The sequence below is a fragment of the Aspergillus brasiliensis genome (genome assembly GCF_001889945.1).
Source record: "Aspergillus brasiliensis CBS 101740 unplaced genomic scaffold ASPBRscaffold_13, whole genome shotgun sequence".
NCBI classification, from domain to species: domain Eukaryota; kingdom Fungi; phylum Ascomycota; class Eurotiomycetes; order Eurotiales; family Aspergillaceae; genus Aspergillus; species Aspergillus brasiliensis.
This window is the reverse complement of record NW_027137454.1, coordinates 219,999-245,955: the sequence shown is the minus strand read 5'-3', so window position 1 is coordinate 245,955 and position 25,957 is coordinate 219,999. Positions and strand designations below refer to the sequence as shown.

Genomic DNA, 25,957 nt, shown 5'->3' with positions numbered 1-25,957 from the left:
TTCAATAATTGGTCCCCATAGGTATCTCAGGCATGTCCATCAGCATATCGTCTATCTCGTGACAGTAGCCATACCAGATGTTAGGGTCTACGGTATCTGCAAAGGACCACAGAGCATCATCCTCGGATGTGGACGGCAGGGAATCTTGGTTCTCCATCCCATTGTGATCAAAGGTCTGCACACTCCGGTAATCGTTGCGACCACTGAACGCTGATGACTGCGAACTCAGCAACTCCATGAGTGCACTGACCCTCCCGAGTAGATACCGCGTCCTGTGAGCCGCTCGAGATGCGATTGGGTTGGTTTTCCCTGCTCCCTCGAAGATTGGAAGTGATCGTTCAACATGTTGCTGAGCAAGTGGGAACCAGTAGCATAGGGGGTAGGCCAACATGAACCCTACAAGTGTGAGAACGGCATTCCACACGTACTGGTAGATTTCGGAGCATCCAAAGAGGACATCGTGGTAAAGCATGCGATGGTGGATGAGGTCAGTGACGGTTAGCGCGTGGTGAAGTGCCGTGGTGGCGTGTATATCGGCTTGTGGACTCCGCTGCGGAACCAAACCGCGACTTGGGAACTGGATAAATGGCCGGTGGGCCCAGAGCACAATGTCATGATATTGAAGCTCCAGGAGAGTTTTTTGTAAGGTGAGCGCTGGGGACTCATGGAATGACAGTGTTGCAGAATGATCGTGCTTCAGCCGGTTCCCGGAAGTAACCTCGTCTGGCTGATAAACGTGACTGGTAAGTGTGATGTTGGTGTATATCTTCGCGTCCAAGATCTGATCTCTCCATCGATGCAGGGTTTTGATCTCGCGCGACAAATGCTGCGCATGGCGCTCAATCTTGGTACATGGGTCAGTCGTCTCTGGTACAGCACGCACATGATGCTCCAGATCCTCGGCCATCTTCCTTGCCACGACAGTGAGCGAAATTGATGCGGAGTGGAATCCGAGCTCCGAGGTCGCCCAAGTAGGCTGAGGTGATGGGGGTGGCGTGTTGAGTGTCGCGTCATTAAGGGAGACAGCCATAGGCTTTCCCAGAAGACGTGAACAATGGAAGTCGAGGTGAACCAATGTCCACCAAATGTGACGGCGCGTTTCCGCCTCGGGTGTGGTGACATGTACCGGGGGGTGCTGTAAGTCTATCGACTGTGCGAGCCGTATCGCCACGCCGATGATATTATATGCCGCCTGGTATTCTCCCGAGTTTTGCAGAAAGGCGGCCATGAAGAGATGCCGCTGCACATCTACTAAGGATGGCTCTGCGTACAAGAGATAGTGGCTGTTCGTCCCGAGAGCCCGTTGGAAGAAGGTAACATACAGGCTTGCCAGCAAAGATGGTTGAGCTGAATGCTCGCCAGTGTCTAATGGTACTGAGCCCATTTGAATGCTCAGCAAGCGATTATGAAGCCCAGCATAATGGATTGATTGTAAGCAGTAGGCCATCAGAGCTTGCCGCAATGGCTCAGACTTTCCACCTGACTTGGGTGTCAAGTCCCCCGGGCTAACGATCGGCAGGAGGAAATGATAACGAGTCCAGAAGACGTCGAATAGAGTTGCTTGAAGTTCTTGTAGGCTCTCTAGCGTCAGGTGTGGCCCCTCCGACCCGGTTGTTCTCAGCAAGTCCGGTGAGGGATACTCAAGGCCTGAAGGAGCCGTATCAATTGGTTGAGGGGATGGGCGTGCGGACATCTGTGATACCATGGAGCAGAAATGGTTCATCCGGGAGATAAAGCCGGCGAATGAATCCAGCTGCTGGGGTGGAGGGCGGATGGCGGAATTGGGTGTGGATAGACTCCGTTGTGAACTGAATGATGGCCTTACTTGCTGGTTGGGGCCGGCCTGAACTGGGGTCGATGGAGGTGCAGACTGGGCTGATGGGGGACTGCATGGAGTAGCCGGCTGCAACTGCCGGCTGCCAGGAGGTGATCTTAACTGCTGAATTGGCTTGCTGCATTGGATCTTGTTGGCGAGACACTGGCTACAGGGTAATCCGCCATCACAGCGGACGCGGTGTTGACGACAAAACTCGCAGGCTCGCCGCACTTTTCTCCGCTTGACCAGTGGAGCTGATCGTAAAGAAACGACATTGTACAGCATTGCGGAGCGAGTGGTGGATAGACGTGAGAGGGGTTGGAGTAAGTAGGATGGATGGAGTCTGGAGAGTCCATCTTCACTAGTAAATAGTACTACTTGCCTTAGTGCTACTACTAGTCCTCCGTACAGTTTCTCCTCGATCACCTGACCCCACCGTCCCGGAGTGGTGAGCCAATAGGATGATGAGGAATGAATAGCCAATCAGACCAGCTGGGTAACATGACAGCTCCATGGCTGCCAGTGTACTACGGAGTAAAAGTATGTAAGCGCTAATGTGTAGCAGCATCTACGATTACATCTCTAGTTATCCGGTAGACAAAGAGTACAGATTCATTAACAATGGAACTTACTAGAATGATTCTTACAAAGTGACCGGAAACCCACTGTATACGGGGTATACTACACTCAAAGGACTCTGAAAGATATCAAGAACATCTATTTTCACCATTATTTATGTAACTTCCACCATGCTAATCTTCTTTATGCCCATTAGCCAGCTTGACACAGGGGCTAGCGTACCCATCAGTACCCCCTCCACTCGTCCAAGCACGCGCTCGGTCCTCAAGCTGGGCCCAACTCAGTGCCGAGGAATACGATCGGTTCACTAAGCGTCTTGTGAAGAACGAAGACTCCATCTTCTTCACGGCATACTCCCAATCCGTGGTATACTCCTTGAAGAAAGGGCGATAGCCCAGTAAACCGCCGATCCAACGCCCTACGATGACGCCTCCCCAATACCCGATTGATTTCCGCAACCAAGTCGGTAACCAGGCAGGCGGTAGCAGATATGCATCTCCTGCATCATATGTCTGTTGGTAGACAGGTTAGTTAACGTACTTTCTCTTGAGTATATAGGCTGAAAGCGGAGAGACAACTTACACAGAGTAACTGAATGAGATCCATCTTTCCCTCATGCACGAGGTAATCATGCCACAAGCCATACCAATTCTCGAAAAACACCCGATCCAGCTGGTAATCCAGGCCGGGATCCGAGGCACTCAGAATGATGATCATATCTTCGGTACTGTCCGGGGCGATGTAAAACCGGTGGATCGAGCCAGCCCGGCCTATGATCTCCCCATCTTCGGGCGTCAGGATGCGAGTCTGGCCGTTGATTTCCACGCACATGCGTCCTTGTTCGACTCGGAAATATTCATTTTGGAAGGGATGGAAATGGAGGGGAGGGCCGGAGGGGTGGTTGAGTGCTGCATTGATTCGCTCATAGTCTGGGTCTTCTTCGTCAATGGGAGGCTTGAGGCAATACTTTTGTCGGAAGCAGAAGCATCGGCCCGGCGGTGGTTCGAGGAACTCAGTGACTAGGGCACCTCCAAATCTGGTTCGAGAAGAAGAGGTCAATGCAAATTCTCAAATCGAACCTTAAACGAAGCGGGGGAAGATGTCAACTCACTTGACCACCGGGTTACTCCCCGCAGAGACATGGTACGGAATCAGAGGGGGCATGGCTGAAGTAAAGGACTGAAGGACTTGCCGGTCAAGACTACTACGCTGACTTGAGTTCTTTCCTCTGCCATAAACTACATGTCTCCGAGGAGAAGGGTTAAATATTCCCGCTCGACGAGACTTTGCTATATTCCTTCTAGTTTGGTGTCTTGGCGTTTAGGAGAAAGGCATCATGTCTGCAGAATTAAGCGAAAGGATTCATATCTTACACACCCAAAGGCCTCGTATCTACTGCCATCCCGTGGCATTCTGATAACGATGTTACACTTCGGAGCCAGCGTCGGAGTGACAGGAGCCGATCTTCTTCAGTATCAAGTTAGAATTGTAGCCCTAGTGCTTACTCCTGCTCTTTCGGCAAGATTGACTCTTGGCTCTTCAACGTCTAATAGGGCTAGATGCCTCCTACGAGAGTTCGACCATCGCTTACCATATGCTCATGTCATAAGGGCTAGTTGCAACAGATCTGAATACCTCCAATAGCCTTATATTCGCCAAGCTGGAGCATGGAAACAAAGCCAATCAAATGTCCAGGAACATTCTGCTCGCTTAACGCAATCGACCCACTTGATTGAGCCGTCAGATCCACTATCAACAATTAGACTAAACAGCAGACACCCGTAGTTGGTCTGGGCGTCCTGGCGTTCCCGTAGTTTAATTGTTATACCCACTAGACAGGGTCTTTCGGCAGTGTATACGGTTCCAATTTACCGAAGAGCTTCAGATGCGAAGACTGAAGAGCCCGAACTACAGCCATGCCCTTCGTCCGGGTCAATCGCGATCATACTTCCATACAGACTACATTGATAGTTGTATTCACTATCTTAACATAACTGACACTACTAGTATGTCCTCCTTTATTCTCTACTTCCGTATTCTCTATTTCGATCTCGGCTCAAATGGACCACGGATTTGAGTGCAAAAAGACCTTGATCCACGTTCCTTCAAGCACACTCGGAAGCTAGCTGCGCCTGACTACTGTAGTGATGTTGATTCGGAAGAATGCCGATGTATCGTTATGCAGCAACATGAACCCCTAGCAGGGTGGACTTACACAATTACTCCCAGATCTGTCATGTTTAGACATGTGTAGAGCATTCCTGAGGCTGAATGTAAGGAACTTGTTCATACCTGACGTAACACTAAGTAAGGAATAATATGTCTTTCATATCGAATGCGAACGGTCTTGGGACATGGTGACGTGGGGAAATGCATGCTTGATGCGCCGTGTGGTTGCCGATTCCTACAATAGAAGATAGTAGTCCTTGGGCGGTTTTGAAGTAGCCATTCTAGCGAGTGGCAAGACCTTTGATACAATGGCTAGCACATCGACTCTATCATTAGATTCTAGTTCCAAGAAAAGATGGACCTGGACCTGGTACCGAAAAGGAGGGATCAACGTCGCCACAGTTTCAAGCATAAACCACGTTCAACTTTCAGAGGCTATTAGCCATAAGGCTTGGAATATAAGCTTTGAGGCATACCCCTCGCTCATATGTACAACTAAGCATCAGATCTGCAGAATATGCAGCCTTACATCCCGGATGACAACTCAAAATCATGTCCTCGTGACGTATGAGCACACGTGTCGTTTTCTCATTATAGGGCATGATATGACTTCAAATAACCTAATACGTCCCAATGATTTGATCTATCAATGTAAAATGGCTGTTCGGGATATATTGGGTAGGACGACGAGTCAGACCGCCCGACTGATCTTGGACACATCACTCAGCTGATATATGGTGCATGCCACCCTTATATTAAGTGCGGTTTACACTTTACTGCACTAGTACCATCAGTCGAAGCTCCAGGTCCCAAGATGGATACCAAAGCACAAGCAATTCCCGACCTAGAACAGACTTTTGCTGTAAAGCCGGCATCGGACGACAACCACGTGAGATCATCGTGCTCTATAAGCTGTATATCAGCCATCTTAACCAGCCCTTTCTATTATAGGACATCTTCACCAATGTCAATCCTCTATGGTGTGTGCCCGGACTCAACGCAGTATACGGGGGCCTCCTGATCTCCCAGGCCCTCAACGCAGTAATGCAGCGCGTCTCGCCCGCCTTCGTCGTCCACAGCATGCATTGCCATTTTATCAAGGTCACCAAGGTCGGAACCCCTGTATTATACTGTGTGGTCCAAGTCAGCCAAGGGAAATCATCTACAGTATATACTGTATCCGCATGGCAAAATGATCAACTTGTCTTTACCGCAACGGTGAGCTTTAGACGGCTCTCATCGTCACCCGTAGAGAATGTCTTAAGACATGCGGTTCCAAAGCCTGAATTCGCATTACATGATGCGTCGGAAATTCATCGCTCTGGTGGAGGCACAGCGCGATCGCTGTTGGAGTTCAGAAGGGAAGCGGCTTCTTCCATCGGTAAATCCACGACTTGAATAGTCAATATGTCAGTCACCATCGTACTGACCTAGACGGCCAGGGAACTCCAACCCCACTCCTGAGAGCAGATACATCAGACGAATTGTCCGCGCACAAAGTACCCTGGATAGACCAAGTGGCAGCAACGAGCAGTTGCTAGCCCTGGTATGCATGACAGATTCGTATTGTGCTGGAATGGTCGGGCGAGTTCATGGTATATCACTATACCCTCGAACAAGTGCCAGTTCGAAAAACGGAACTTCCAAGGTACAGGTGGCTTATAAGACACTGTCCACTGTGGCTCATACGATTCACTTTCATAATGTGGACCATGTCTCTGTCAATCACTGGATGACGGAAGAGCTGCATTGTCCTTGGGCTGGACATGAACGAGGTCTGGTTATCTCGCGAGTGTGGTCGTCGGACGGAGTATTACTGGTTACTTGCTTTCAGGAGGTGAGCAGTATTTGCCTCGTTATTGGTGGCGTTGATGTTGCCGGCTACAACGTTTGCAGACTGACTTGATGCAGGTTCTGGTGCGACTGCCTCAGGGTAATCCTACGGCAAAATTATAATCAGCATGGCTATATGTTCGACTAATATGTACATGTTCACACAAGTCATCCCTTGCCGATGATATTGTTGTCTTCTCATATTCCCCTTGCATTTCGGGTGGCTGGGATAGCTGAGGCCGTATAAGATGGCAGTGGCCTTCTGGCGGCCGGTCCCGCTGCAAGGCATTCATAAGCTTTTGTGATGGTTATATATACTCATTAAATAACTGCATAATTCAATGAGGAAATGAGTGATACTATGTAGTAGAGGTATACACATAATCCTTCGCCGCAATGTTGCGTGACTCGTCACTTAATCAAGAGTGTCGCCACGCCCAGCAATGTAACCTAACTCCCACTTCAATGCTTCAGACAAACCTTGGTACCATTTCGAGAGCACAACGTCAAGGTGAGTGCTTCCTCCCACGGACCAGAGTCCCTACTCTCCAGGGTCGAAAACTGCTGTGCCAGACGGACAGTAACATAGCCGGCTTCAGTCAAGGCATATTGTTGGCCGATGCAGATCCGAGGACCACCGTTAAACGGCAAGTATTCCCAACCTAGACGCAGATCTGCCCAGCGCTCGGGGCGAAACTCGTCTGCGTCAGGACCATAAATATCTTGACGACGATGCATTGCCCACACGCTGTAGAAGACGATAGTGCCCTTGCGCACGAAAACAGGGGATTTCCCGCTAGGCCCGCCACCGACTGGCAGCACAGTATTGCGGAGTGCTGTCCGAGAGTTTAATGGGACAACTGGGTGGAGGCGGAGCGCTACAATAAATGAGTAAATGAGCCTTGCCAGTGCATCACACAATGTATATAAAGGGAACTTACATTCATTTAGACAGTATTTGAGATAAGTCAAATTCCGAAGCTGCTGATACGTGGGCGCGCGACCATCTAGTGTCGCCACCTCCTCACGTAGCTTCTTCCAGATTTCTGGGTACTTTGCCAGCATGAAGAACAGATTGCTCAGTAGCGATGCGGTGGTGTCACGACCGGCAAGCAGAACATTCATCAGTTCATCACGGATGCGATCGCGGTCACCGGTCTGTTCAGCCAGACCTTGTAGAAACAAATAGCGGGAGCGCCTTCCCTCGTCGCTAGGGGCCTTCTTGGTATAGTCTTCACGGTACTTAAGAGCCTTGTCGATGAACTGCTCAACCAGGCTATGACAGATACGGTTGGCTCGCAACGCGTTGTGATCGCGAATGAACCGTCGTAAGAAACCGAGACGGGTGTTTCTCGAGATGGCATGCTGGGCATAGTTGAACGCCGAAGCAAAGTCGTTGTCATCTGGCACCGCACCAGATTGACGCTGATTCAGGCTCTGGACGCTGTGGCCAAAGAGGAACTCGGTGGCGGAATCGAGCGTGTAGCAGAAGAAGAGATCTTGTAGGTCCACGGTTGAGCCATCCGTAGGAATCAATTCCAATAGACCGTGCATCAATTCCTCAAGCTTGTCCAAATCCGCGATTTGGTCCTTCGCGAAGTTGGGGCGCACCATGGCGCGCGATTGCGCCCAGTGCTCGCCATCGGAGGTGAAGATGCCGTGGCCCAGCAGCGGACCGAAGGTCTCGATGCTGCCCAGACCATAATCTTTGAAGTTGAGAGATAAGATGGCTTTTACATTCGCCGGCTCGCGGGTGAGAATAAACGGAGTGGAAAATCTCTTTGATCGGTACGTGTTTCCGTACCGTTGGAACCGCTGCTGGACCAGTGCGAGTAACCGGTGGGAATTGGCGGCATGAATGTTCTCCAGAAGCACATCGAGGCCGAAAAGACGATCTTTCGGGATCAGCACCACTGGCTCACAGTGATTTACTTTGGCATATTGAGAGTCTTTCCATGTGGACCGCAGCAACTGGATCAGATAAGTCAAGAAGACAATAGCAGCTCCAAGAGCTATCGTCGAGGTACGGCTGTTGTCCATAATGTGATCAGCTAGATGGTTGAACGCAAAGGAGCTGACTGATATATCAAACCAGATCGAATCGTAAAGCTGCAAGGGGCGTTCTCATTCCTGGGGGCTGGGGGGTAGATTTGATGAGGCTGAGACAATGATGCAAAGTGAGAACAGTAATCAAAGGTTCCAGCGGAAGACATCCCTGTGGGAGAGAGCTTATTATTAATGAAGTCGTACAACTAAGCAAGGACATTTACTATACAGTGTGCACCAGTCACTTTGAAGCCGTTCACATGAAAAGTGTGAGAAGCCAGCTCATCTCGGAGGATTAACGTTGGTTCAGCCACCCCTTGTTTACCCTTCTTTGCGACGCGTAGCTTGGTAGCCTCAAGACTCGTCTGCCTACGCTCTCTAACATTTAACACCTTGCCGTTATTCTCATGATCTGGTATAGAATTTATACTAATATGCAGTTACTCTTGCAAGCCCGGGTAACTGCATCCATAACTGTTGCAAGGCCGTCATGTAGAAACAGTATATTATTAGCAATATTAGCTTATTCCACTAGTAGCTTCTAATCGTGTTGTTGCCAACTGGTTAGTAGTAGTTATTATTACATGGTGACTTAAACGTGGAATGTACGTACTACTTAGTAGGTATGTGAAATGAAAATTAGTCAAATAATTAAAGCAAAGTCTTACTGATAAATCCAATGAGCATCTGCCAAAGGATCTCCGCAGATGAGACCGAATTCGCTCAATAAGTACTTTAGTTTATCCTCACTGATAATCTCCAAATATCATAACTACATAGTACTAAACATAGTATATACTAGAAACGAAGTGCAGCTAAACCGTAAGTGGAGTAACCGGAACACCCAAGCCACCAAGTGTAATTGTCTGATAGAAATTAGTACTAAAACAATACATTCGATTGAAGCATAACATACCTTGGTCACCTGAAACTCTTCCACGCCGTCTTTCCCTCCTTCGCGACCGAAACCGGATTCTTTGATGCCTCCAAACGGCGCGACAGGATCAGACACAATTCCCGTATTGATGCCAGTCATGCCGACTAGAAATTCGTCAATATCAGCTGTTCTCTAGCACCAGATGTTAGTGCACTCACCCTCCAGGAGTTCAGCTACCCTCCAAGCCCGCGGCAAGGAACTGGTCATCCATCCACCCTCGGAGAGTTTTTGAAGACAGATCAAATGGCCAACGTCTTCACAACCATGGCTCGGTACATCGTACATGCTCTGTTGTAAGGAAGGATAGGATAGTTTCTTTCGAAGCATCTTCTGACCTTTTAGCTGGGCTTGAAAATATCCTTTCTCCGAGAATTCATAACTTCATTCTCTCTATGACTGGGTATAGTACTCTAGAGTTTTACCAGACTCTGATTGATCAGCAGCTAGGTTATCACAGGACAGCAGCAGTAGTACCGGGATAGATCCGACTTGAAATTGGTAATCCAGGTCCACCATAAAGTTCACACCAGAGATTTTGGCTCGTACTTTCTTGAAGATTGGGTTTCAATACATCTCCACTCCTCTGTTTCGGTGAACTGGCCGATGGTCTAAGAGACAATTGTGTCTCATTCCTTGCCCCTCAGGCGGGTCTCTATACTTTTTCTTTTCTTGTCTTTTCCACACTTAACCCTACTGCATCAGTAACTGGGAATACATATATAAGTTGACTTCCAAGAATACTACAGCTCACCCCTTCAAATACTCTCCTACTCTTCTATCAATATCCACTTACCTCTCCCCAATCCAACCAACATGTATCAAACCCTCCAAATAAACAACCGCACCATCTCCCTCCCCACCGGTCTCTTCATCAACGGCCAATTCATGGACAGCAAGCAAGGCGCCTACTTCGACGTCGAAGACCCCGCCACCGGCCAAGTACTAATCTCCATCGTCGAAGGTCGCGAAGACGATGTTGACGAAGCAGAAGCAGTCCGCATCGCCCGCGACGTCTTCGACGCAGGCGACTGGGCCCATTCCGACCCGACGTATCAGGCCTCCCTCTTGAACAAGCTCGCCGACCTGATGGAGGAAAACAAAGATGATCTGGTCGCGTTGGAATGTGCCGATACGGGCAAAACCCCGCGTCTTTGCTATCAGGTCGATTTCCCGGGTTCGGTGGGTACCTTGCGATATTATGCTGGTTGGGCGGATAAGGTGCTTGGTCAGAGCTCGTTTAATATCCCCAGGACGTTTGCGTTTACGAAGAGGGAGCCGGTGGGGGTGTGTGGGCAGATTATTCCGTGGAAGTATGTATACATTTCTTTGAGAAGTTTATTGGGGGAGGTTTGGTGGATATTGAAGGATGGCTGACTGGCTATGTAGTTTCCCCATGATGATGTTCATCTGGAAGATCGCCCCGGCGTTAATTACGGGAAACACGGTGGTGATTAAGTCGGCGGAGGCTACTCCATTGTCTGCCTTGAAGATCTGTGAATTGATTGCCAAGGCGGGCTTCCCTCCTGGCACGATCAATCTCATCTCTGGATATGGCAAGACGGTCGGAAGTGCCATCGCTCATCATATGGATGTGGATAAGGTGGCCTTCACTGGGTCTACTGCGACGGGGCGGGCCATTCTCAAGGCCTCGGCCTCGTCTAATTTGAAGAAAGTGACCCTTGAGTTGGGGGGTAAATCGCCTGTAAGCAGTCCCTTCTTCTAGAAAACCGGGTGCCGTACTAATGATACACAGAACATCATCTTCCCCGATGCGGATCTCGACAAGGCGGCCGAGTGGTCTGCTTGGGGCATTAACATGAACTTTGGACAAACGTGCCACGCCGGTACTCGGATCTATGTCCACGAGGAGGTATACGATGAATTCCTGGCCAAGTTCACCCAGCGCATGAAGGAGATTACCGTTGGCCATCCCTTCGACAAGACAACCAACTAAGGGCCGCAGAATAGCCGTATGCAGTATGAGAAGATCTTAGGATACATTGACTCGGGAGTAGAGGAGGGTGCTACATTGCATCTAGGTGGTAAGGCCATCAACAAGGAGACAGGGGGGGGTACTATACCCAGCCTACCATCTTCACCAATGTCCGTCTGGAGATGAAGGTTCGTTGCTATATCCGTCGAGGACAAAGTAGCATATGCTAAGGAACTATCTGCAGATCATGCGCGAAGAGATCTTTGGTCCTGTGGTGGCCATCTCCAAGTACTCCTCTGAGGCCGACGTTATCAAGCAAGCTAATAACACTCCATATGGACTGGCAGCGGCATGCCACACGAAAGACTATGAACGTGCGATCCGTGTCACTGGAGCGCTACGGGCAGGTACAACTTGGGTGAACATGTATAATTTTGTTCACTGGAGCATTCCGTTCGGGGGTTACAAGGAAAGTGGAATTGGAAGGGAATGTGGTGAAGCGGTTCTGGAGAATTATACGCACACTAAAGCTGTATACTTCAATATGGGGCTACCGTGTCCGACGGCTTAGGGACGTTTCGTCAACTGCTAGTCTCATGCTCAGTTTCCGGGTTCCCAGCTAGCGACTGTGCTCAGGTACAACTGGATGGGGTGAAGTCTATATGTATATACTAAGCTAGCAATCACAGACTGATGTTCCAAGTTGTTTGATTTTACCTATTCTGATAGTTACCGAAGTTCATACTCGCTTACATTGGCTTGGCATAGAAATAGGTGGCAAGACGCTTATCATGTTACTTGGCAACGAGCTTCAGTGTATAATTATGTCTTTCCAGACGGCGTTTACTTGCTGATAGATGCTGATAAATGCTAGATAACTCGTCATCGCTGGAATTCATGGCAAGTGTTATCGTGCTGATGCTTGGCGGGTCGAAAAGATAGATAGAGCAATGGCCCCCTAGTGGCTTACGCGCTAGCTCCAGCAGGATGGACTAACGACACCCAGCATATTTGTGATTTATAACCATTGTATGGTGCTTATTTATTCTTAGAAATCCATTTGTCTACTCTGTGATAGCTGTATATAAAGTCCACAGCCAGGTAGTCATCGTAGCATAGAATGAGTAGCAATTACATGCAAAATCATACATTATTTCAGCAATCATGTCGCAACCCAAGCCCTCAATTGTCATTGTCCCAGGAGCCTACGCCCTACCTGAGCTCTACGATCCGGTGACTACAAGGCTCGCAAGTCAGGGCTACGAAGTCCACACCGTCCACCTACCCAGCGTGGCTCCCAGCGATGGTCCCCTCCCAAAGCCCGGCTCGATGTACGATGATGCGGAAGTGATTGCAGGTGCGATCAAGAAGCTAGTAGATCAAGGAAAGGAGGTTGTTGTGGTTGCGCACTCGTATGGTGGGACACCCGCCAGCCAGAGTATCCAGGGCTTGGTGAAGAAGGAAGGAAGCGAGCACGCTGGTGGGGTGGTGCGGCTGGCCTATCTGACGGCTGTGGTGCCGGCAGAGGGAGAATCGGCCATGATTCCGTTGGCTGATGGTCCTCGGATGGATGTCTCCGTCGATGAACACGGATGGATGAGTCTTGTCGATACTGCAGCACTCGCAGCTGCATGCTTCTCCGATATGTCCCCCGACGAGGGCTTGACATGGGTTAAGCAGTTCACGCGCCATTCAGCGGCCAGCATGGCTAATCCCTTGACGTATGCCGGGTACAAGGATGTGCCCATCTCGTATCTGCTGTGCACTGAGGACCTGATCATTCCGCCCGATCTGCAGCAGAAGATTCTTGATACCATTAAAAGGGAGACTGGACGGGAGGTGGACGTGACGAGGATTCCCACTGGCCATGTCCCCGTCGCAAGTGCCCCGGAGCTCGTGGTGGATTGGATCCTAGGGACCATAGGCTGAGATGAGTATGTGGCAGCCGCTGTCAGAGATCCAGGTGACTGTGTGATTGCTGGCACGTTCTGTACAGCAACCTCAGGGGAGACACCAGCCTTTATGTATGGTCTTTTATGTGTTTATTCCGTGCATATAAATGTTGATCAGAGAATGAATTTTTATACCCGGACCCTAAAGAGAACTTGATGCAAAAGGTATCAGAATAGAAGAACAGCGTGGTGGCAGGAACCGTCGCCTGCACTCTGACTAGTTGGTATGTTTCACAGCGCATCGTAAAACGTCGTAAACCTTAGGTTTCCGTCGGCTACCTAGTGGAATAAGGGGCTAACAGCCGCAAACTTCACATCCCTCAGATCAAGAACTGATCCGGAAGTTGAGTAGCCGTAAAGTCCACTGTATCCAGAAAGGCCAAGTCGTCCAATCCTGAACCCAAGCCAAAGTCCAGGTCCAGGCCCAAGGTCGTCATGTAGTCGCCTGCAGATGACCCCTGGTCTGTAATTTCGTTCTCGTGGATCCTAACTAGCTGTTCGCTTCGTAAGGCTACTGCACCTTCCTCCTCGTGAGTTTCGTCTTCAACCCCTAGTGCTGGGCTCAACCCCCCTCCAGGGCTCGGCTCCAAGATGTCGTCAATATCGCGAGCAAATGAGCGTGCGGCACGTGCAAGAAGAGCACGATTCGACTGGTCCAGTTGCGCCATACTCTCAAGGTGAAAGATGAAAACGCTCAGGTCGCGCAGGAGGGCCGACCGGTTGGGCAGAGTAGGCGGTGGCATTGGTGTAGGCAAAGACTGTGCGTTATTGTTGGCCGTTGATTGCGTTATTCTTGGTCCGGCTTGTAGTTGAAGTGCTTCGACTAGAACACTGGCACTTGGAAACCCGTAGTGGAGGATCTGGTTGTAGCCAAGGCGCAGAGCGCAGTGGTGTCAGCCACAATTGGTGAATGTTGCAGAGATCGATAGGAATGCATGGCATTTTCGAACTTACGATCCAATTAAAATCCCGTCGGATGTCGACTGAATGTTCCTGCTGTTTGCCGAGCGCAAGGACAGTCGTGAGGATGGCCGAACTGACGGAAATCAGGGCCGGACTGGCGCCGGTGGCTAAGTGGACGTAGCCGTCATCGCGCTCGCTGTCGTCAAGAACAAGAAGTTTCTGCACGAGAAACTCGTTGTGAAGGTAGGTTAAGTAGGAGATTACTAGCATGAGCTTGACGCTGATGGGAAGTTTCGTCTCCCAGCAACTCGGTGTGTAGTGGAGGTGGCTAGGGAGTAACTCCCAAGCTTCTGCGCAGCGGCGGGAGACGTCTCTGACATTGATAATCAGTTGAGATTACAGGGCAAAGAAAGGGTTGCGGAAAACAATGATCAGGTTTGCTCCGTCGAAGCCATGGTTCTCACCTCAACTGCTTAGCCCTCTCAGGCGTAGATCGTTGGAGGGACAGCTCGAGTATCTCCTCTCGATAAGTACTGATGATGAATCGCAGCCGGATCCAGGATGCCCGCTGAAACACAGGAGTGACACTCCAACCGTTTCCGTCTACCTTCGAGTTCTGTGCCTCCAACAAGCTCGTCTCACTGCCAAGAGCCTCATCGCTGACATCAAGGGGCATTCGACAGTTCGAGTACCGCCATGGTATCCGTGGAGGTCGGCCAAGCAGGCTACAGAAGCTTTTGTCGAGCTGATAAGCGCCTGCGAATAGTCTTCGTCGCGATTCCAGAAGAAAGCTCGCGGGCCTGCTGGTCGTCTCATTGTCGGGGCCCGGCTCCCGATGCAATCCTAGCTCAAAAATATATGTTGATAATTCCCCAAGACGGTGCCATGTCACGGAGCCTGTAGGATGAGGTCAGCGTCAACTGATAGCAACTATGACACTCTCCGCATGAGTTGGGGACAAACTGACTGGAGTCGCCCTGGAGCATTTTTGAGAGCAATAAGTTCTCGTGAACGAGCCAGAGGAGGAGATCATTCACTGGCGACAGCGACTTGCAGACTTGAATAGCTAGATCGCTTGCAGCGAGCATCTTCTGAGAGATCTCGGCAGGCGAGCATGTGCCATCTTGACTACGGCTGAAATGATAGGGAAACCCAAATGAGATAGAACGGCCTGCTAACGCGTAGATTAAGCCGAGGACTTCCAGTCGGAGGCAGGGGCCAGTTAATAATTCATGAAAGCGGTTTCCGTCACATTCTGGAGGAACATCGAATGGTTGTCGAGTATTTTCGATAATAGTCGCAGCCACCTCTGATAATGGCTGCCGCAGGTTCTCTGCCGTTATAGCGTCGTATGTGACTTCTATTTCAGCAAGTGCCCGGTGTATGAACGGAGCAGGAACCACGGCAGCCTGACTTATTGTATAGTATTCATGGATGGAGCCATTTATAAGCGGAAATTCTCGCAGGCATTCCAGAAGCTCCTCAACTTCCCGGGAAGGGTCAGCATAGCTGGAGCTGCTAGACTGCGCCACTGACCCTTCGGGGTGACCATCACCGGCAATGGTTATGGAATTGATGGGACCTAGATATCCGGCACGTAAGGGGACACCGATGCTGGAACCAGATCTTCGGCTTGTGATTCGGCTCTCCGAGCCACGCCCACTACCAATATGCTGTTGCGACCTGGTAATCAGCCTTAGCAGGCCCTATATAGATGTATCAGTGAAACATACGATGCTCTTACAGTGGCGCGTGTTAATGGCGCTGGATGATAAAGGCATCGATGTTCCAAGCCACGTTTTCGACAACGTGAGCACGTAGGCTGTGCATGGTCGCAACGAACTTTGTCTTTCCGACAAGGCTCACAGGATGCAAGTTTCCCATTGCGTCGTCGAGAGGACCTGTACATAAGGTATGATCAGCATGGCACGCGTCCGTGGTAACAGGTGGACCTCTTAACTTACATTCTGCATAACCAACAACGCTCTCAGGCAGTGTTGGTTCGTTCCTGTTCGGGGGGATGAACATGTGATCCAGGCACTCGGGGGGATGAAACCATGCTTAGTGATTACTTAGTCAGCTAACTACAACAATCATGCTGTGTAACCACACTAACTAACTAACTAGTCAGTTGGTTGATACTTACTTTGGAACAACTACTCCGCGCTAATGATCAAGTCTAACTGCTTACTGACAAACGACCAAGATTGCTCCCTGGAAAATCAACAACAATGCCACTTCTACTACTTCAGAATTACGTTCCATTTGGTGGACCCCAACAGTGGAACCCTGACGGGGCGATGACGGCACGATGCACTGGCCCCCCGAAAGCTTATCGGAAGCTATCCGTATGCATTTGTCTACCAGGCAGGGACGGCGGTCTGCCCCCGTCCAAGGTGACAAGTGTATCTTGAAACTTCGTATTTCCCTAATGGAATGGTCTGAACGCCATGGCAGATGCTTCAGACACTCCAAGCACCTTTACCCTTCAAGGATTTGGGGCCAGTAGTGTACGATACGATCCCCGTCAGGAATTCGGAGAGTCATCGCTGATTCAATATCCTCAAATGTAGGTCCTTGGATCCAAGCAAACCCAAGAAGACAAGTACACTGTCGTCTTGCCTGATGAGTTTTCGGGGCAAACAGACAGCCTAGCCTTCTTTGCTATTTATGACGGGCAGTACGATACCCACCTCACACTTCTGGCAAGATAGTCGCGACTGACTCAGGACGAAGCGGCTCAGACAAGGTGGCCGAACATGCAAGCACGAATATCCGCCAATCCTTGATGACCAGTAAAGAGTTGGGACAGGGAAACTATGAATCAGCCATCGCGAACGCAATCGAAGCAGAGGAAAAGGAGCTTCTGCAAGGGTTTTGGGCTGGGGAGGAGATGTTCGCCGTAGCTGGATCGACCGCCGCGCTCGTTGTGGTGAACCTGACCAAAGGCATCTTGGTGGTCGCCAATCTGGGAGATTCGCACGTTCTACTTGGAGAGGCCGACGGGGCAGACAACACCTCCCTCAAAGTCGTATGTAATAGAAATCACTGGATCGGTTTTATCGTACCAACGCCCTCTAACTGTTATGAAGGAGCGAATAACCATCTGCTACAAACCGGAACATGCTGGGGAGAAGCATCGCATTGAGTCTGCGGGAGGGACACTCAACACTGATAGCGGAGTGCCACGAATTGGTCAGTTCATTCTCATCCCATAGTACTGCCCGAGGTTGCAAACCTGACATCTGCAGGGGGCCTGAATATGTCGCGAGCGCTGGGCGATTTACAGTATAAGATGCCGCTAAAGGACATCGGGGAGCAGTCCCTATCCAGTGGTCAGGAGAAGGCATTCATGGAACCAACCAAGAAGGGGGATCTAATATCCAGTTACCCTTCTTTGAAAAGATATCCACTGCGGTCGAATCGTCGGTACTTCTTGGCGCTGATCACGGACGGGGTTACCAATGCAATGGATGATGAAACCATCATGCATCAGATCGCTCGGGCCAAGCAGGATGGATTGGATAATGACAAGGTGGCCGCGATGGTCACTGAAAAGGCTTCAGAAGCACCCGGCAGTGACAATGCTACCTGCGTCACTGTCTTCCTAGATGGAAACAATGTATGAAACAAGAGTACATAGGCAAGACTAGGATTCGCATACTCACTCTCCGCTGGGGGAATCCGGAATGTCTTGGCATTCCGTCGACGCCACGGGCTCAAATCCCCAACGAGCCGTAGATTAGCAGCCGGGACAGCACGTAGCATCCTTCAAGGCTCATTATTTTTAAGTGCACTACTACCTTGCTTTCTCTTTTTGTTCGTTGGATGACGGCGAACCCCACCGTCACTGCAGTATCAGAGGTCATCGACTTTGGCAGTCGCATGTGGCTGGACGCGGCTAGAATGTCAGGGTCCATGGTTCGCGGCAATGACCTCAGCGGATGAAGCCAATCATGGAAGCATGACCATGCTTATCTCGCTCGAGCAATCATTCCAGAATATTGCATCACGGAGTCTCCAATGCGTTCGTCAATCAAGGTCTCACTGCTTGGCTGCTTACCGTACATAAATACCCGGTCAGTGTGCAGGTTAATACTAATCACATCCTCTGCTTGGAGTCCCTACATATAGACTATCTCATAGATTTTGCTGCTCGATTCGCTGTGCAAAATGTTCGAAAGTGTCGTGTCACCGCCCCAAGTTCGCGGTGGAGTACCTCGGGTCCAGGCAGTCCCAAAACCGGTCGTTGCGACGAATATCATCGATATCCGCAGTGACAAGACAGAGACTCAGCTCCGCCAATCGTTAGAAGAGTCCATCCACGCGGCCTGTCACGGGGAGGCTGCTATGCCAGAGCTTCTCCTGTGGGATGAGAAGGGACTCCGCTACTTTGAAGCCGTGACGTATGCTCCATCGTACTACCTGACCAATGAAGAAATTGGTCTGCTTGAGAAACACAAATACCAGATCGCACAACATATTCCGTCCGGCAGTATGCTCGTCGAGCTAGGTAGCGGGTAAGCGTCCCTATCTCCCACCATTAGTCAATTGGCAGCCGCATTGATTGTACAATCAGGAATCTCCGCAAGATCAAGATTCTTCTAGACGCCCTGGATGAAATGGGTCGGGATGTGGACTACTTCGCGTTGGATGTCTCGTATCAGGAACTCCACCGGACTCTCAGCGTCGTGCCCCCAGGAACATTCCGCCATGTGCGCTGCTTTGGGCTGTTGGGAACCTACGATGATGGTCGCGACTGGATGCAACTGCCCGAAATCCGGTCGCGATCCAAGACCATTCTCTCCTTGGGCTCAACCCTGGGCAGTTTCCAGCGGCCGGACGCAGCCGACTTCTTGGCTAGTTTCGTCACCCCCGAAAATAATGCGTCGCTGCTCATCGGACTGGACGGGTGCAAAGATGCAGATCGTGTGTGGGCAGCCTATAACGATTCCGAGGGGATCAATCGGCGATTCATCAAGCACGGCCTTGAACGCGCCAACGAGATCCTGGGGCCGGATACCTTTGATCTCGGCAAATGGGATGTCGTTGGTCGGTGGGATGCAGCGCAGGGAAGCCATAACCAATACTATATTCCCTCAGACGATGTGTCTCTAGCAGGAGAAACCATTCCAGCGGGTCGCAGCATTTTGGTAGTGCAGAGCCACAAATACGATGCTGATGACAGGGATGCGTTGTGTCGGAGAGCAGAATTGGCCGTTGGCGATGCATGGGCGTCCAAGAATCAGTACAGTAAGTTGATGGTCTTTAGTTCCCTCATCCGTCCTGATATATTGGATTGGATTTCTTCATGGGCATACACAGCTAACCCACACACAGATTTGCTGTATCTCGAGAAACCATAGGGTGTCAGCCATGCGCCAGAAGCATGCAGAGAATAGAAGAACCCTCGAATCATGATGTTTCGGGGCAATTGTTGTAATCGTTTCACTTACTTTTGTAATCAATATTATGATAGAGTAATACTTGAATGCAGTATCAGGCAAACGCGAAGGATTACCGACTAAATACCTTGAGTCCTGTAGCGACGGGCGAGTGTTGCAGCGTCATTGTTACCACCTCACTTTCCGCAGAACGCTCATCAGCTCTTTCTCCCGCAGTCTAGTCTAGGCTGCATCATATTCATCACCTTCATATCATCTTCGTCAACTTCATCGTCTCCACAGGCTTTTGAAAAAATCTGGACTTCCGTCTATCGCTGGTAAGAAAACTTCACTTCGACTTGGATAGACTGACTGAAGTGTTCATGGCTAACTCAGACACCGCGTTTCAGCGTCGTTTACCAACAGGTGTACACTACTAGTTACCACAGGCGTCCACTCAACCATCACCGTTTCGGTATCAAAATCAAACGACCATGACTGAAACCTCTCGCGAACCGATCGGGCCGGAAAGCATTATCTATCTACCTGGATGGGATGGTTCCCCTCTCTTGGTAGTAAATTGTAAGGGAGTAATACGTGTCGATGAATCGAAAGCCATATATGAAGTTACCTGGAATGGCGAGCCCGCCATCGCCAAGTGCTGGTCGGAAGAATGGTACCGAAGGTGCGGTCCTGATAAATCAGCCCGAGTTGTAACTTAATCATGTACATGACTGACCCCCATCGTTATATAGGTTTGCGCAAGAGATGTCTGTTTACGATAGACTTGATATCAAACGACCGCAGGGCTACGATTTCTTCGCCTCGATATTGAGCCATGGTCAAATTTGCTGTTCTTCCCTGTTCCCCAAGGGTTACATCCTGGTCATGACCAAGGCCCAGGGCGAACCCCTGACCTTACAGTGGAGCACCCTTCCGCAGAGTGCTAAACGGCATATTCGTTCTGAAGTCTACAAAGCTATCAAGGTCATCAGAGAGCTTTCGCTGGTCTGTCTTGATGCTGGACTGCACAATGTGCTCTATGACCGTGAAACAAACGCCGTGACCATGGTTGATTTTGAGCTGATGCAGCCCGTCGAGCCAGATATTGCCAGTCGAGATATTGAAATGTATGCCATCTTCGGAGAAGAGTCCGTTCAAGAAGAGCCTGTTCAAGGACAGGCTCGACTCGACACATTGGAAAAGAAGGAAGTGTCTCTTAGTTGCGCATGATTCACCGGAGACTTTCTATATGAACTGGGCTTCCAGCATACAGGTGAAATACCATCTTTCAGCGAGTTCTGTATTTGTCTACTTCACCAACCTGGAGACAACAATCGACTTCATCCTTTTCCTAGCTAAACGGATGATTGGTTGATTGGTTGATTGATTGATTTTTGCCATTATCCTCAGATACAGTACACTATTATTGGTAATCCGACTAGGTCGTTAACGGCCAGTGGAATATATCATTCTCTAACATGAATGTCTAGAATGGGGGACATCTAGTATGATTTGAAAAGAAGAATGAGAGATAGAAATGATTGACTTAGCGGCAAGATCCAGCTATTGCCTATTGCATCATATATGCACCCTGCTTGTGTCACATATACTATCTATTCTGCTCTCTGATCTTCCAGAATAGAATGAAATATCAATAGCCTTCATCGCCTTGAAATCGTTTCCAATTTCAAGGCGTAAGCAGAATCGGATTTATTGGTCATTACAGGAGTCACCCACTATAATGTAAATAATGCCTGCCACGCGGCTACCCAATTGAGCCACTTGACCTAGCTGAACGGATGTGTCCCACCCACTGTAGTATATCCCTTTAGTTGCTTTCTGTTCCGTGGCTCGCATCATCTAACCGCTGTTATGCACGCTTGGTAGTTACCACTGCATAGAGTGTTGACTTTTCGGAAAATACTCAATTCCTGTGAGTTTAGGACTTACACCTATAAGAATGTGACTGATATACTAAGCTCTATACTATCCTATTTACCAAGTTCATATCCATATCCATATCTATAATCCATCCGAACACAATAATAATATATACCATATACCACCAAACCTTGAGTGAACACACAAGTAAGGATATTAATTACAACTCCTTCTTCAAAAAGTGTTCCGGCTTATGCGTCGTCTCATAATCCACGTGCACATACGCCCGCTCCACATCCGGCAGCGACTCCAGCTTCATCTGCAGTTCCTCCGCGACATCATGCGTAGCACGCAACGAATCGTTCGGGTCCATAACAATGTCCACTTCCACGAGCAATCGGGGGCCGGAGGTATATGCACGGACGGTATCGATGGCGGTGATAAGGGGGGAGTGGGTCATTGCTTTATTTTTATTACGTTATTAGTTTTCATCATTCCTCGGCTCTCTGGGCCAAGTAGAAGAAAGGGTAAGGAAGGGTGATCAACTCACAGATATATGTAATCAACTGCTGCATCTTCGTATCGGCCGTAACACCAATAAGCAACTGAAACTCGCGGTACGCGCTAAACAGCCACAAGCAACTGACAAGCACGGAGAGGAGAATAGCTCCCGCGGGGTCAATCCACCAGCGCAGTTTACCACCACCAACGCTGGTGAGAATACCGAATCCGTTAATCAGGAGATCATTGCGGTGGTCTTCCCAGAGGATCATAACCTGGGAATACTGGTCCTTCAGCGCGAAGCAGTACAGGAAGAGCGCTAATTTGGTGCAAAAGGCGACAATGACGGCGACAACGGAGGGCAGGTGGAAAGACCCCGTCTCCGAATTGGATCCCTCGGCGAGTTCGCGGATAGAGAAGGCAATGAGGATGAAAGAGACGGCCGTCATGAGAAAACAGAAGCAGATGTTGCCGGCGGTTTCGATGCGAGCTTTTCCAGCGGGGAATTTACGCGGGTCGACGCGGTTGACGGCCTTGTTGGAGACGAGGAGGGTAATGTTGGAGAGAGGGTCGAAGACGGCGTCGGCCATGGTTGTGTAAAGGGAGAGGGAGCTGGAGGAGATGGCTCCGTAGAGTTGGAGAATGCAGAGAATGACATTGGCGGCGAAGGAGCCCCAGACGGCGATCTTGTACTTGAGTTGGTTGCTGCTGTTGGTTTCACGGGCATCGCGGACGTGTTCTTCGACGGGCTTCAGCATGCGTTGGATGTTCTCATTTTGGGACTCGTAGAAGGTCTGCAATTGTTTGGAGGCGAGGGAGGAGGCGAGCGCTTGGCGGGGGTTGGCGCTGTGCGGGAGGCAGCCGGAGGTGTGACGTTTGCGAGAGATGTTGGCCTGTGGTTGCATCTGGGCGATTTCCTCGGGGCTTTTCAGCTTCGAGGCTAGTTGGAAGGGGTCATTCTCGCGGGTGTAACGCGGAGGTGGGCTAGACTCCTCATCGGATGTGCTGAGGTGTGATTCCAAGGCGGTGGTGGTGGCGGCATTGTAGGAGATGGACGCGGGGAGGTGGTGAAGAGGGATAGTCTGCGGAGGGTCGGTCATTTTGATGATGGTATCTTAAATGAAGGAGAAGAAAGGATGGAGATGAAGATGGCGACCGATGAAGGCAAAATAAACGTGAAGCGGAAAAAGGGTTCAGGAGGATGCGGAGATCAGATTTGATTGATATGCCTGTTTGGGTTAGATCGAAACAGCTTATGTCATGCCTTACTTTATCACATCACTGCTGATTGTAGAGTTAGATTTGATGCAATCGAGAACTATTTGATCTTACGGCAGTGATACTGGTGTTCAAACCAAGTACTAATGACTGCTTACTGCACACTAAGCATGTGCTTGCATACATCGGAGTATTAGTTGCATGCAATGATACTATAGCGAATCATCCGGCAAAGCCGAAGGTTACACAGTAGTTACAGAAACTGGAACACAACGAGAAAAACAAAATCTTGGATAGTAGGTACGCAAGTACAGTTTACTATATTATTCCACACTCTTCAGTCTCTCAAAGGCGCATTGCAAGTGAAGACTATACTACATGACCGAAACCAAAGTGCATCAACAGACACCAAACGGACAGTAACTACTATATATATATTCGCGGCAGAACTCAAGACAGCACGGTGATGTTGCTTGACAGAATAGTGCATTCGTATGGGAGATCCAATGACGGACGCCCGGCACCTGTCAGGAGCGACGTGCTATAGTTGTAGGTCGGACTGAGCATCATGATTTGCCCCACAGTGGTGTTGTACTTGTCTGCATAGTCTTTGTACACCCCATACTCCAACGTGAATGGCCGAATCACACATTCACTTGGAGAACACAATGGCACCTTGAGGTACTGCCCTGGGGCAAGGACTTCATCAGCCGTGAAGCTGGTGTCGTCACTCATAAGCGATTCTGTCGTAATGTTCAGTCGTCTCGCAACAATGTCGAGCGTATCCCCGTTGACAGTATAGTAGAGACGCGGACCGCCGTTGATGCAATCACGCGTGCGGGTAATATCAGGTAGAAGACAAGTCTCATTATCGGGCTCGCAGACCTCAGCGGGGATGACCAAAGTCTGACCGACGTTGGGGATGATCGTCACATCGGCCATAAGGTTGTGACGGCCGATGTCGCAGACGCCCCGGTTAGTGGCCTTGGCGACATCGAAGACGGTGGTATTTTCCACTGTAATGGGATACAGTCCCACCGTGGTGTTGAGGGCGCTGGCATTACAGGCTGCCGAAGTCGCAAGGGTTGACGGCAGCGAGGCCAGGAGGGCTGCGGCGGCCATGAGGGCCTGTGAAGGAAGAGACCACATTCTGACCGAATAATCAATAATTGACCCAAAAGCACAGAAGGTATGTGTATACCGGAAAGAAATAAGAAGAATTAGAAGGACAAATGCACTGTGACTTTTGGCATTAATCGAGATGATTCAATCCAACCCGGGTCATGTACTGGCTTTATATGCTTCCAGCAAGCATATGGCCCGTCGGAGAATTGAACATGTTTCTGTACATTAGCAATCAATTTTGGAATACTGGGCGGGCTATCAGTGGAGGCGTACGCATATCGGTGAGGGTATTGTTGGTATTGTCCCCGCAGGGAGAGCCTGCAAGCATTGGGGGGGGGCTCGTCCTGCAGCTCCAGAATTTGTGAATATGTACCCACAGCTTTGATGGCATGCGTGCAACTGGACCGTCCAGCAGACACCCTGGAGCCCCGAATAGAATCTTGTTCATTCGGCTAATGTCTGCTGCAGGAGCGCTGACTATGCCCATTGCAGCTATCTCGCCCGAAGGTTTCTTCGGAGATGGATCCTGCTGACCCGCTCCGAACTGACCCCCACAGAGAGCAGCCAAACAGATGGATGAGAGTGTTCATCGCAATAATCCTGTTGTGGCCTGGATTGGACGGTTAGAACCTGGAAGTTGGAGACGGGAAAAGGGTTCAGTTCATGAAGAGGAGTCAATGCCGATAGAATAGATAGTTGATTTCAGTTAGCACAGACTCCATGGGGTGGAGCCGCTTCCCGTGACGCGGAGATAATTATACTACTTACTCCTCGTCAACTTGCTCTGCTTCTCGCTTTTCGTCCCCCGACCTCCCTCACCCGTCTTTACTCTCCCCTTTCTCTTATTGAAAGTGTCAGACTAGTGGTAGCGATTATGCGGAGAATAGGTTCGTCTCAACGGATTTAGAAGATCCCACAATAACCCTCCCACGTCTTGCATGGGACGCGTCATGGTACGTACCTCAATCCCAGCTCCGATCATGACGCTGCAGGAACCCTGCTAGTTAATTGGCTCTTTCTGACCTATTACTCCGAGTCTAGTGCTTTAGCAGGGGAAGTGTTTCCCCTCACCTTCCTCGCACCCTCGCTCCAGCGGATCCACCATGGCAGCTCGGTCTCCAAGGCCAATGCGAGACTAGTACTTCGTACTTCCCTTCCTTTGCAGCCTAATGCCGTCCTAAGGCCGAGCGCGCTGGAACTGGTGAGGCATGTGTAACAAAGTCGAGTCTGCGGAGAAGAAGAGGTAACAAGAAGGGAGTCAAGAACTTCGATAACTTCATGGATGCCAGGAGACCTTTCTCTTTTCATCCATGCAAGTGCAGCTACATCCCGAAATAGCATTTCGGAGGTGATAGGTGACATGCTCCGAATTCTGATTTAATAAGCGGTGTCCCTTGATACATGCCCCGACGATTCCGGCCTGTCAGACGCTTCCTATCCTGCGTTGGTTCCTGCTGCAGATGCTGCAGGTCTTGGCAAGCAAGGTGATATCGATGTCCAGGCCATAGTTAGCGGGTATTATTATATCCTCGAGAGGAGTAAGCTCTACTAGACTCGACTGCCTAGTACACACAGAGGGTGTTCTCCGACTGTGTATAGCAGCTAGGCTCGAATAGCACGTCGGTATTCATCTAGGTACTAGATCGGCCGAGGACTAGTTGCTGTCAATAAACATGA

The 25,957-nt window shown here is 49.9% G+C and overlaps 12 protein-coding genes across 12 annotated transcripts; 5 read left to right on the top strand and 7 right to left on the bottom strand.

Moving 5' to 3' along the window:
• Window position 1: 1 nt before the first annotated feature.
• On the bottom strand, window positions 2-2,330 carry ASPBRDRAFT_134274 (uncharacterized protein; the record flags this gene model as incomplete). Its single annotated transcript, XM_067618589.1, has 3 exons — window positions 2-1,978; window positions 2,026-2,159; window positions 2,192-2,330. The coding sequence occupies 3 exons, from the start codon at window positions 2,328-2,330 to the stop codon at window positions 2-4; spliced, it is 2,250 nt and encodes a 749-aa protein (XP_067475404.1).
• Window positions 2,331-2,543: 213 nt separating this feature from the next.
• ASPBRDRAFT_159902 (cupin domain-containing protein) lies at window positions 2,544-3,595 on the bottom strand. The gene is made up of 3 exons (XM_067619455.1): window positions 3,507-3,595; window positions 2,978-3,431; window positions 2,544-2,907 (listed from the first exon to the last, which is right to left on the bottom strand). The coding sequence occupies exons 1-3, from the start codon at window positions 3,557-3,559 to the stop codon at window positions 2,569-2,571; spliced, it is 846 nt and encodes a 281-aa protein (XP_067475403.1). The 5' UTR covers window positions 3,560-3,595; the 3' UTR covers window positions 2,544-2,568.
• Window positions 3,596-5,364: 1,769 nt separating this feature from the next.
• On the top strand, window positions 5,365-6,520 carry ASPBRDRAFT_210065 (thioesterase family protein; the record flags this gene model as incomplete). Its single annotated transcript, XM_067621886.1, has 4 exons — window positions 5,365-5,453; window positions 5,516-5,945; window positions 6,007-6,401; window positions 6,476-6,520. Exons 1-4 carry the CDS (start codon window positions 5,379-5,381, stop codon window positions 6,518-6,520), a joined length of 945 nt encoding a protein of 314 aa, XP_067475402.1. The 5' UTR covers window positions 5,365-5,378.
• Window positions 6,521-6,859: 339 nt separating this feature from the next.
• ASPBRDRAFT_133682 (cytochrome P450) lies at window positions 6,860-8,437 on the bottom strand (the record flags this gene model as incomplete). The annotated part of the gene is made up of 2 exons (XM_067618537.1): window positions 6,860-7,275; window positions 7,339-8,437. 2 exons carry the CDS (start codon window positions 8,435-8,437, stop codon window positions 6,860-6,862), a joined length of 1,515 nt encoding a protein of 504 aa, XP_067475401.1.
• Window positions 8,438-9,258: 821 nt separating this feature from the next.
• On the bottom strand, window positions 9,259-9,665 carry ASPBRDRAFT_199293 (uncharacterized protein; the record flags this gene model as incomplete). Its single annotated transcript, XM_067621309.1, has 3 exons — window positions 9,259-9,309; window positions 9,360-9,484; window positions 9,539-9,665. 3 exons carry the CDS (start codon window positions 9,663-9,665, stop codon window positions 9,259-9,261), a joined length of 303 nt encoding a protein of 100 aa, XP_067475400.1.
• A 528-nt stretch (window positions 9,666-10,193) lies between these two features.
• ASPBRDRAFT_77877 (uncharacterized protein) lies at window positions 10,194-11,884 on the top strand (the record flags this gene model as incomplete). The annotated part of the gene is made up of 6 exons (XM_067629381.1): window positions 10,194-10,690; window positions 10,767-11,082; window positions 11,134-11,301; window positions 11,344-11,401; window positions 11,428-11,501; window positions 11,558-11,884. The coding sequence occupies 6 exons, from the start codon at window positions 10,194-10,196 to the stop codon at window positions 11,882-11,884; spliced, it is 1,440 nt and encodes a 479-aa protein (XP_067475399.1).
• A 593-nt stretch (window positions 11,885-12,477) lies between these two features.
• ASPBRDRAFT_133735 (alpha/beta hydrolase) lies at window positions 12,478-13,242 on the top strand (the record flags this gene model as incomplete). The annotated part of the gene is made up of 1 exon (XM_067618544.1): window positions 12,478-13,242. One exon carries the CDS (start codon window positions 12,478-12,480, stop codon window positions 13,240-13,242), a length of 765 nt encoding a protein of 254 aa, XP_067475398.1.
• Window positions 13,243-13,413: 171 nt separating this feature from the next.
• Window positions 13,414-16,168, bottom strand: ASPBRDRAFT_318896 (transcription factor domain-containing protein). The gene is made up of 6 exons (XM_067622950.1): window positions 16,133-16,168; window positions 15,913-16,069; window positions 15,136-15,841; window positions 14,633-15,065; window positions 14,220-14,541; window positions 13,414-14,125 (listed from the first exon to the last, which is right to left on the bottom strand). Coding segments are annotated over exons 1-6 (2,160 nt in total). The 5' UTR covers window positions 16,135-16,168; the 3' UTR covers window positions 13,414-13,585.
• Window positions 16,169-16,345: 177 nt separating this feature from the next.
• On the top strand, window positions 16,346-19,672 carry ASPBRDRAFT_159897 (uncharacterized protein). Its single transcript, XM_067619454.1, has 8 exons — window positions 16,346-16,678; window positions 16,742-16,848; window positions 16,905-17,199; window positions 17,261-17,363; window positions 17,420-17,790; window positions 18,315-18,688; window positions 18,748-19,421; window positions 19,509-19,672. The coding sequence occupies exons 1-8, from the start codon at window positions 16,619-16,621 to the stop codon at window positions 19,532-19,534; spliced, it is 2,010 nt and encodes a 669-aa protein (XP_067475396.1). The 5' UTR covers window positions 16,346-16,618; the 3' UTR covers window positions 19,535-19,672.
• A 326-nt stretch (window positions 19,673-19,998) lies between these two features.
• On the top strand, window positions 19,999-21,075 carry ASPBRDRAFT_68361 (uncharacterized protein). The gene is made up of 2 exons (XM_067628995.1): window positions 19,999-20,237; window positions 20,308-21,075. The coding sequence occupies exons 1-2, from the start codon at window positions 20,047-20,049 to the stop codon at window positions 20,783-20,785; spliced, it is 669 nt and encodes a 222-aa protein (XP_067475395.1). The 5' UTR covers window positions 19,999-20,046; the 3' UTR covers window positions 20,786-21,075.
• A 387-nt stretch (window positions 21,076-21,462) lies between these two features.
• Window positions 21,463-23,112, bottom strand: ASPBRDRAFT_47094 (cation diffusion facilitator family transporter). Its single transcript, XM_067625779.1, has 2 exons — window positions 21,987-23,112; window positions 21,463-21,898 (listed from the first exon to the last, which is right to left on the bottom strand). The coding sequence occupies exons 1-2, from the start codon at window positions 23,035-23,037 to the stop codon at window positions 21,657-21,659; spliced, it is 1,293 nt and encodes a 430-aa protein (XP_067475394.1). The 5' UTR covers window positions 23,038-23,112; the 3' UTR covers window positions 21,463-21,656.
• A 459-nt stretch (window positions 23,113-23,571) lies between these two features.
• Window positions 23,572-24,631, bottom strand: ASPBRDRAFT_318857 (uncharacterized protein). Its single transcript, XM_067622949.1, has 3 exons — window positions 24,554-24,631; window positions 24,357-24,498; window positions 23,572-24,305 (listed from the first exon to the last, which is right to left on the bottom strand). Exon 3 carries the CDS (start codon window positions 24,302-24,304, stop codon window positions 23,606-23,608), a length of 699 nt encoding a protein of 232 aa, XP_067475393.1. The 5' UTR covers window position 24,305; window positions 24,357-24,498; window positions 24,554-24,631; the 3' UTR covers window positions 23,572-23,605.
• Between the last annotated feature and the right edge of the window lie 1,326 nt (window positions 24,632-25,957).